The 10,069-nt window shown below is 51.4% G+C and overlaps 1 protein-coding gene across 1 annotated transcript; it reads right to left on the bottom strand.

The window, feature by feature from the left end:
* Positions 1 to 541: 541 nt before the first annotated feature.
* Positions 542 to 9,011, bottom strand: SLC31A2 (solute carrier family 31 member 2). Its single transcript, XM_040631744.1, has 4 exons — positions 8,866 to 9,011; positions 5,324 to 5,390; positions 2,958 to 3,144; positions 542 to 1,947 (listed from the first exon to the last, which is right to left on the bottom strand). Exons 2-4 carry the CDS (start codon positions 5,388 to 5,390, stop codon positions 1,779 to 1,781), a joined length of 423 nt encoding a protein of 140 aa, XP_040487678.1. The 5' UTR covers positions 8,866 to 9,011; the 3' UTR covers positions 542 to 1,778.
* Between the last annotated feature and the right edge of the window lie 1,058 nt (positions 9,012 to 10,069).

Genomic DNA, 10,069 nt, shown 5'->3' with positions numbered 1-10,069 from the left:
CAGGGGAAGGAGCGTTGGCTGGTCAGGACACATAACTGGATACGTTAGGCTCCATCAGCAAGACCACACTGGACCCTGCAAACCCTACCGCCTCCCTCGTGACATGGAGCAGCCTTCCAACTGGCTGCTGAGGCGGGGAGGAATACTGACAGTGTCACATATTTTCTGTTGCAGTTCTCACTGCAAATTCAAAGGTGGTTTTGCTGTATTTTTGCTGCTGCCCTCAGGGAGAGAAGGTGCTTTGCAGTCCACGTGGCAGCTAGTTGTTCTCACAGCAGGCAGCCCCCAGTCAGGGCTTGGTGTGTGAACGTGAGAATGACTCTCGGGGAGTCTAGGTTGTGGGGTGCCTGCCTGAGGGCACAGCGTTTCAGGGCTGGCTTCCCTGAGCACAGAGTTGTCTTCCTAGCAGATGGACAGACTCCGTCTTTGGACAGCCCTCCTGCTAGCACTACCAGCTGCATTCGCCCCCCTCAGCTCCTGCAGTGGCTACAAGGGTGGCGTGTGCTTGCTGTGTCAGCAGAAACCCAAGAACGGTCACAGATTGTTTAAAAATAGTATTTATTAAAACGTCTATTTCTTTTTTAATTCCCAAAGCTTAAGACTCTTTCATCTAGCCCGTGAGGTACTTGAGCAGAGACTTTCCAGTATCCAGCCATGATGCTCTCTCCCTGGGTCTCTCGTTTGCTTCTCTGTCAAGTGAACTATCTGGAGAGTCCCATCTAACTCTACGTGTAATGCTTTGGTTTGACTGCTTACTGCCTCCTGAGTCAACACTCCCCGTGGCTTACCCAGTATTTCCAGTGAATGAACGGTGTTTTCCCACCAGGTGAGATGCGTGAGCAGTAAGTAAGAACTAGAGAAAATGAAGTACTGAATATTCAGTGCAGTTCTCTGTTCTGCATAAAAGGAGCAGGATAAAAGGGAGCACTGGGGTTCTGAAAAGCGCCCAAGCACTTCAAGCCATTAGACTGCCTTCCTCCCACAGGCAGTGCTGTCTGATGGGAGCAGCTCTCTATCCAGAGGATAGGTCAGGAGCCTGGAGAACAGTCTTGCTTCTCGGCCTTGAATCTGTTTGTTACGCCCCACAAGAAAGAGACAGTTCCCAGCAGACGCAGCCATCCATCAGGAACCCGAGGAAGTCATTTCGCTAAAAAATGTTGTATTCATGTGCAAAATTGCGAACCAGGGGTTCAGTGGGAAAAATGAAAAATCTTACTTTGTAACCGTGATCCACAGAACAGACCATCTTTATGTGTCTCAAAGGCAGAAATGTGAGGAAAAGGAGCCAGCTCGGTCTCCATCCCTCAAAGACAGAGGAGCTCAGGAAGTCCAGTGGAAGGTGCTCCTCTGTGTAAGGCACAAATCACGAGGGCAGAAGGGATGCAGCTTCCATGCCCTTCGTCACCCAGAACCCATCTCCCTGGCTTGAAGATCTTTGGAAATTCTTAATCTTGAGTCACAGAGATAAGTTATCATGGGCTCAGCAGCCCTGTCTGCAGGTTCTGGTCTCTCCAGTCTCCCTTGGGTCACAGCAGCCTCACTAAGACACAAAACACCCCTGCCCAGGCCCCGTGCAGGCTGGCTGAGGACAGAGGTAGCTGCAGGGGCCTCCGAACTCCGGGCAGCAAAGCGCTGGCTTCAGCAGAACGTCTCCAGGAGCTGGGAGCGAGGTGAGGAACAGCCATCAGAAGAAACGAGACATGGGGCTGGAAGTTCAGTGTCTGCAAGAGGGGGCCCCAGCTCTCTCCAGCCCCCAGTGCCTGCCTAGCCCTCACCAGCTAAACCATGCTGAGAAGCGGGTAGGCTAGGTAGTAGCCCACAGCAGAGCCGATGATCACGCCGAAGAAGATCCACGTGTTGTACGACATGACAGCCAGCATCATGAAGTAGCCTATGACCACCTGAACAACATGGATTAGAGACTGGCCAAAGTGACAGAAAAACCACCTAGATGAAAAGGAGAGTCACGTTAATGTTGGTAATGAGCTGGTGTCAGGAATTAGGGCAGCTGAGTTATAGGACCACCTTATTTATAATTCGTGTGTTTGACCCAGAAGAGATTTCTTTCTAAAGAGATACATGAGAAACCACGGACTGGGGACAGGGTCTTGTACAAGGAGCCTTGGGTAATCACGTCTCTACTACATTCAGCTCTGAGCTTCCTGGCATCCAAGGCAAAAAGTGAAAATGAAAAGACCTGCATTCTGTCATGTCTGATAAAGGATAATACAAAATCATCAGTAAGGCAGGTATGTTTTTCTTTCTGAATCTGCTGTGGGAGGCAGTATTACAATGGAAAAATCAACTCCCAGCTCGGCTCCTTACTAACTGTGGCTTAGCACAAATAACCTCTCTGGACTTAAATTTCCTCATCAGTAAAGGAGGAATAAGAGTACCTCCCTTGCAGGCTGGGTGTGAACAGCAGAGACGCCTGTGTGAGGAACAGGCAGGCTCAGGAGGCACGGCTGGAGCTGGAGAGAGGGCAGGCGTGAGGGCAGGCGGGGGACCCCACACGGCTGCCTTACCAGCCTGGGATGGGAGGGCGGGAAGCGGGAGCTCCCCCGCAAGATCGGTCCTCTGCTGACAGCAATCCTTACTATCTGTAGGGACAGCTGCAGATTCCATCCTGGGTTTGGATGCCTTAGTGACCTCAGAAAGGCTGCTGAGATTTGGAGGAGGACTGGGTGGACACCGCTGTTGCTGGACTGAGGCCTGCAGCAGAGTTCTGAAGATCCGGGCCTCCCGAGTGGCCGTTCGTAGAGCACTGGCCTGGGGTCAGGAGACCCGAGCTCTAGCTCACCTCACTGCTCACTCACTGTAAGCACTTTGGCGAGTCCTGGTCCTTCCCTGGGCCTCAGTTTGCTTTCTGTGAAGTGGGGATCATGCCCTCTGGGCCCAGCCTCTTTCTCAGGGTGAATGTGAGTATGCTGCCATTCGCCACACACTGTGCCTGTTACCTGAGGTGGGTTCTGCTGACCGGGGCTGAGTCTGAGCCCAGAGAATCCTGGTCTGTCTCCTCAGTGAGCTGGATGGTGGGGATGGACATGCTCACTGCAGCCTGGTAGAGCAGCTTAGCTTTGCCGACCTTGATGCTTTCATACAACACGGCCAGGAGCAGGACCACCAGCACCGAAAGGGCCATGCCTGTCAAACGAAGCTGAGTCGCAGAGACCTGGCCAGGCAAGCACTGATCCCCTTCTGGCAGCTTCCAGCTGGGGCTGGGGATAGGTGGCAGCAGAGCGCCTCCACCCGGTCCCTCTAAATCCATTCTCTCTCTCTTTCTCTCTCTCTCTCTCTCTCTCTCTCTCTCTCTCTCTCTCGCATCTCCCCACCCATGGCCCACCGGGCTCAGAACTTCGCTATCTCTTTCCCCCTCCAGCTCTTTCTTGGGAGGGATGGCCTATTGGGGTATGGCTTTGAGATCAGGAAGAGAAGCCAGGTCTGGAAAAGCCAGGGCCTAAGGGTGAAGAGGTCACACACCACTGCCTCCAGCGGCTCCCCCCCCCTTCCCTGCCCCGCCTCAGGCGGCACAAGTCTCTGTCATGACTTCTTGTTAACGGAAGAGCATGTACAGCAAGGTCCTGAGTAGAGTATGTATAAAGAAAAGTCTAGAAGGAGGGAGATACAGCAAAGGAGTCATAATTACCTCAGCAAACTAGGATATAAGAGATTTTTATTTTCTTCTCATCTAATTTTTCAAAGTTTCTACTGTGTGTATTGCTTTTATAATAGTGGAAAACACTACTAAGTTATTTTACAGAAAACATGCAGTGCTTACGAGAGCTGCTGTAAAATTAGCGGCTAATTGCTACTTCTGTTTTACAAGACGAGGAGCGATACTAAACAGTCCAGCTCTAGTTATTTTATTGGGCTCCCAGGAGGAAATATCTACAAAAGATGCAGGTGGTATTTTAAAATATAAAATTACATGTAATTACATGCGTGTGGTATGAATTCAACTGGGACCAAAGGGTATACAGTAGAAGGTAAGTCTTCTTCCCAGCCCAGTCCCTAAAACCCCAGTCCTCTCCCTGGAGCCTTTTCCTATCCAGCTGTCCGGGGATACCCGCTGTGGGCATCACCCGTGCGGTCTTCCGCATCTGACGTCCTCCAAGTACACCTCGTACAGAGGTTCCCCTCCGTTCATGCACATCTGCCTTATTTCTGTGGCTTCATAGTATCTGCGATACAGTCTGTTGTCCAAGGAGGGGCCACCTCACCCCACCCCACGTGCTCTTCCTACAGTGTCAGCACCCCTGCCATCAAGGGTGGGGTCCGTGTCCCCTCCCCTTTAGGCTGAGACCTTTGTGACTTCCTCACCCAAGCAAGGTGCAAGTGAGGCTCTGTAACTTCCAAGGCTGGGTCTTAATACTCCCATGCACTTCCACCTTGTTCTCTTGACACACTCACTCCTTGGAAGCCAGCTGCCCTGCCACAGGGAAGCCCAGGCCATAGGAGACGCCATACGTAGGTGTTCGGCCAGCACCCCCCACTCCCGCCTCCGCCCGGGAGGTCCTCACTGACAACCAGCAGCAACCAGGAGACACAGGCGTGACAGGCATGAGGAAGCATTCAGGAGGACTCCAGTAGCCACTGTCTGACTACACCTGCATGAGAGGCTGTGAGTGGGGACCGCCTCGCTGAGCCCAGTCAACGCAGAAGCTCGAGAAGGAATACTACAATGACTGGGCTTATGGGGTCGGTAACCCACGGATGACCATGATTTATTTCATCAGCACCTGCAGGGCTAGGCACTTGGGCCGTTTTCCGTCTACTTTTAAGACACAGTTACTTAAGTTGAAACAAAACTATGTCATGAGTCCGGGCCCAGCGTTGCCTTTTCAAGTCAAAGCAATACCATTCTCTTGCAAACTGGTGTTTCATTTGAGGTCCAGCTGGCAGCAGCTGTTCTGGGCTTCTGAGCTGATGCCGGACATGGCAGGAGGTAGGTGCTAGGAGGGTGCTAGGAGGCAACAAGAGGCCCCAATCTAGTTCTGGCTCTGATTCTTACTTGCTATGTGACCCTGGACGAGTCTCTTCCCCTCTTTGGGCTTCAGTTCCTTCTCGTGTCACAGAGGCAAAAGCTGTATCCTTGGCCTCTCTGGGCCTTTGTGACAGTCAGTGAGATAATGGAACCTTTGTGATGTGAAGAGCAGTGCTTGCAGATGGAATTATAAATGCAAAGTTCCTGCTCAGTGTTGACGTAAGAGGAGTCAGGCTCACTTGCATATCCACAGAGTCCAACACTAAAGGGAACCCAGGCTCTCCACTGCCTAGAGCTACAGGCTTTCCAAGCTACAAGCCTAGGCTTTCCAGTTCGTACCTGCAGGACTGTGGACACTCCAGAAATCAAACAGAAGCACCACCTCATCGGAGAAGATGAAATGCATCTGAAAGAGAAGGGAATTTGCATTAAAGGGGGCTTAAGGCAGTAAAAGTCATGGTCCCTAATGCTCTCCAGCAGCCTCCCCTAATGGCCCAGAGGAACAAGGGCACTGGTTTTAAGTGCTGGAAGGGCCATTAGTGGTCATCAGGACCAACTGAGGCCAGACACGGCAGGGACTTACTCAAGGTCCCACAGTGGGTCAGCAGCAGAGCTATAACTGAGCTGGCCCTACTCAAGGTGGACGTGAGGTATAGGGGGTACCACCCAGGTCAGTGTTCTCAGGTCATGCTGAGATGTCCCCTCTGTGCCCTCCAAACCCAATGGGGAAGCACCAGACTGAGAAGTGACTGCCTCTCTTTCCCTTGGGGCCCCAGTCATTTTGCTCTGGCTGTGTGTATCATGGAGGGGCCAGGGGCAGCTGTCTCCACTCATTCATTAAACATTTGCTGACCCCATTCTGTGCCCAGCATTCTGGACAAAGGTTAACGTCTCTGCCCTCAATGAGCTCCCAGCCTTATAGAAAGAACACAGGTGGACGCACTGACCGTGCCGCACCAATCTGAATGCCCTTCTCAGAGAGCGTCTTGGCCAGCCTGTGGCTCTTCATACATCACCTCATTTCACAACCGTCTTCTGTGTGACAGGGACAATCAGGCCCATCATATAGAAAGGAAGACTGGGGAAACTAGGCTCAGAAGGGTTAAGTCATTTTGCTGAAGGCCGCAAAGCTAGAAAGCTGGTAGAGCTGGGATTCAAAGCCGGGTCTAGCTGGGTGCCAAAGCGCTGTGCATTCCAGGATTCTATGCTGCCTCTCGCTCACCAAGAAAGGCGGACAAGAAGGAAGCCGGCTGGCGATCCTCAGTACCCACACCACGCTTAATGACTCCGTTTGGCAAGATTAAAGCCGGAGGGATTAATGGGAGTTCACCGTCTCAGAGAAAGAAGGTCCCCTCTCATCACCAGGTAAACAGAACCTCAGTCCGCAGCAGCGGCTTTGCTTCTCCCGCTGAGGAGATCCTGGAGGAGCGGGATCGGGTGATAGAAGCCTTTGCCTTTTAAGGCAGGTATTAGAATCCCCAAGTGTCAGAGCTAGAGTGTTCTTAGAAAGTTCTTTTTTTTTTTATTGTGACATAATTGACATGTAACTTAATATTAACCTCGAGTTACAACATGACTTGATATTCGTATATTGTGAAATGACCACCACTGTTAAGACTACTTAATACCCATCACCACACAAAGTTACAATTTTTTTTCTTGTGATGAGAACTTTTAAGACCTACTCTCTCAGTGACTCTCAAACATACAATAGGGCAGCACATCGCCGGGACGTTATTAGTTTTCTCCGAGGCTTTTAGTCCCCTGGCTTTCAGTTTTTTTCTTTCTTTTTTTTTTTTCTTGGCCAGGGATCACCAGCAAATAAATTCTTCCTTGTAACGCCACCATATAAAACCAGGGCTCTGAGTGAAGAGGGGAGAGCAGTCCGAACTCTGCTGAAACTCAGTGTGAAAAACATGGGTCTGGTCCAGCTTGGCCCCTCTCTACCCCCATATCATTTCCAGATGGGGAAAATGAGTCCCAACAGGGGAAGAGATTTGCCCAAGACCTCCTGAGAAGAAAATGGAAACCTACGCAGTTATTTAAAAATCATGTGGAAGAATTCTAAAATAGAAATAGCTTCTTATTCCCCCAATGTGAGAGGGGTACTTGAATGTAAAAGCTGAAACAGGACCCAAAAAAGTAGGAATCATTTTGAGTCCTACTATCCAGAGACGTCCCTTGTTAAGATTTCAAAATATAAGCATATTTGTTGATGTGGCAAAATGTTCACGAAAGACGGACAGGCGAAAACAAGTACAAATCATCCTGTGAAACTCCATCTACACGGGAGTTACGCTCATTCAGCTTCAGCAGAAGCCTCGAGCACCATCTCTGGTGGGGAAGGTGGCAGGTGTTGCACCATGCCCCTTCTCGGAGTTCACTCAATAAAGCAGTTGGCATGACTGGAATGGCCCCAACGGCTAGTTAATCAGAGAAGTTCCCTAACTGGCTTCCTTCTATCATCCTTGCGCCTGGGCCAGCTGTCTCAGGGGCCTCAAACAGCTTTTGCTGTAGACTTGAACACCCACAAAGCAATAAGAGTAATTCTGCTGACAAACATTGACGTTGGTTTTGCTGGGGGTGCAGATGCTGGAGATAGAGAGACGGATGAGACAAGGCTTTGGGCCTCAGGGAACTAACCATCTGTTAGGGGAGAGGGAAGGGAACAGATCATTACAACAGGGTGAACGCAGTCAGTGAGACGGAGGCACAGGGGAGGCCTCCTGGGGGTGCTTGGGAGGATGCCCCCTAGGAGACCCCTAACGCAGCTAGGAAGGCAGATGGCTAGGACATCTTCTGAAGCAGGAGGAGCAGGAGACAACCAGAGGAAAACGGACAGTCGAGTATGTTCCAAGCTGGAAGTGCCCAGACAGTAGTTCCACCTGACTGGGGAGTGAGGAGTCCAGGAAGGACAAAGGCTCACCTACCCTTGCCTTTTTGCTGGAGAAAGATTCAAATCAGCACACCCTGACTTGGGGCTGCATTTTTCAATAACAGGGCCCTGTGGTCAGATTTGTAAGAGGCAGGGCCCTACTTTTGTTTCCGCACTTACGCAGAATCTCAGCCTTCAGCCCGAATCTAATTTATCTGCGCCTTCTTCAGGGCCCCACCCTGGGTAGGGAGGGGCTGTGGTGAAGAAGAGAGCAATCAGGAACTTGTTTTCTTCTTTATGTTCCTTCGCATTTGGGGTTACTTCTACTTTGAGAAGAGCGCTGTCATTTATAAACCCAAGAGTACAGGGGGAGGTTAAGGTCCCTGTCCTGCACCCCCTGGCTCAGGAACTTTTCACAAGCTCTTCTCATCTATTTCCCCTTTTAGAGGTCTAGAAGGAGGTGGGGGTGACCGTTTGACTAAATGACCAGTATTGGCTTCCTGTATCTTAAATACTATGATATTCATGGGATAAAGAAAACTATGAATTCTTCAAAGACCAAAGAGTCTTGCAAGCTGTCATCCTCTCCACCCAGGTGAATTCTGCCTAAAAAACCAGTTTGTCTGAAACGCCGCTTCCTACCCAAATGTAGGGAGGATGGAAAGCAGCTGGGTCTGAGGTGTTCCCCGCCCCCCGAGATTCAGACCACCAGCTCGCCAGGACAGGGAGCCGGCCCTGGGGCGTGTGCTCGGTGCGTGAAGTGCACGATGGGGGCCTCCCGGAATCTCCCCCAAGTCACTGCGCCCAGGGCAGGGGACCCCCGGCAAGTCTGTCTTCACCCACCGCGCCCCCGCTGCTCGTCGGGCCGGACTTGACTCTCAGCAGGAGGCACGAATAAGGGAAAACCCCATAGCCAAGCCACCGCCGGCTCCGCCTCCCGCGTCCCCTCAACCGTGCTCCCGTCCGCCCTCTCCGCGTGGCCGCTGTCGGCCGTGCCGGCACTCACCTTCGAGGTGAGCGCGCCGGACTGGCGCCGGGACCGCTGCCGCTCGCTCGGGACTCCTCGCCCCGAGTCCGTCTCGCCGCCGCCGTCGCGGTCGCGATCCGGGCCGCGAGGTCACGTGGTCGGGGCGAGGCGGGCGCGCGGGCGCCTGGGAATTGTGGTCCCCGCGTGTGGCCTCACTCCCCGCGGCCTGGGGCGCACCCACCCCAACGGAGCCAGCTGCGCGCCAGCCCGAGGTGCGAGCGCAGCGAGGGCCGCCTCCTGCGCTCCGTTTGGCCCCTTATCTCGTTTTGTACTTGACTTGTCTTTGCAACTTGTCTTGCAACTATCACGACAAAGTTTATTGCTCTTCTAATAAGCCCAGCGAAACTTAACATGTTGAGTGAAAAATTGTCAGGTCCATTCTATGGACAAAATAGCAACACATTAGGAGTAAATTAAATTACGCCCCGGGGCTTGAGTGTAGCCATTCTTTTTCTATCTTTCCCAATTTGGTAAGCAACAACCAATACACAGTTTTAATTTTAACTTGTATTTCTTTGATTACTGGGGTGGTAAACTTTTTTCTTATTGGTATCTCTGTTAGTGTGTTGTCTGTCCATTTTACCCATCCAGTTTTGGTGGCTGGAGGGGGAGACTTTTCTGGTGGATGAGTGACCTTTAACAGTATTTCATTTTTAAATATACGTAGCAACCGTTTGCCAGTCCTCCTGTGGGAAAAGGGAAACCTCAGAGAAACTTTGCCAGAGACAGTAGTAGGGGGGGGACTCGAGCCTGGAGTATGACCTCAGTTCAAATTCTGAGCCAGCCAAATATTGGCTATATGGTTCTTTTCTTTTCTTTTCCTGCCTTTTCTTTTCCTGTCTTTTCTTTTTAAGATTTTATTTCTTTGGGGCGCCTGGGTGGCACAGCGGTTAAGCGCCTGCCTTTGGCTCAGGGCGTGATCCCGGCGTTATGGGATCGAGCCCCACATCAGGCTCTTCAGTTATGAGCCTGCTTCTTCCTCTCCCGCTCCCCCTGCTTGTGTTCCCTCTCTCGCTGGCTGTCTCTATCTCTGTCAAATAAATAAATAAAATCTTTAAAAAAAAAAAGATTTTATTTATTTGACAGAGAGAGACAGCGAGAGAGGGAACACAAGTGAGGGGAGTGGGAGAGGGAGAAGCAGACTTCCTGCCAAGCAGGGAGCCCAATGCAGGGCTCTATCCCA

Source organism: Ursus maritimus, unplaced genomic scaffold (assembly GCF_017311325.1).
Source record: "Ursus maritimus isolate PB19 unplaced genomic scaffold, ASM1731132v1 scaffold_17, whole genome shotgun sequence".
NCBI classification, from domain to species: Eukaryota; Metazoa; Chordata; class Mammalia; order Carnivora; family Ursidae; genus Ursus; species Ursus maritimus.
Note: the sequence above shows the minus strand (reverse complement) of the source record. Positions and strands in the feature narration are given on the sequence as shown.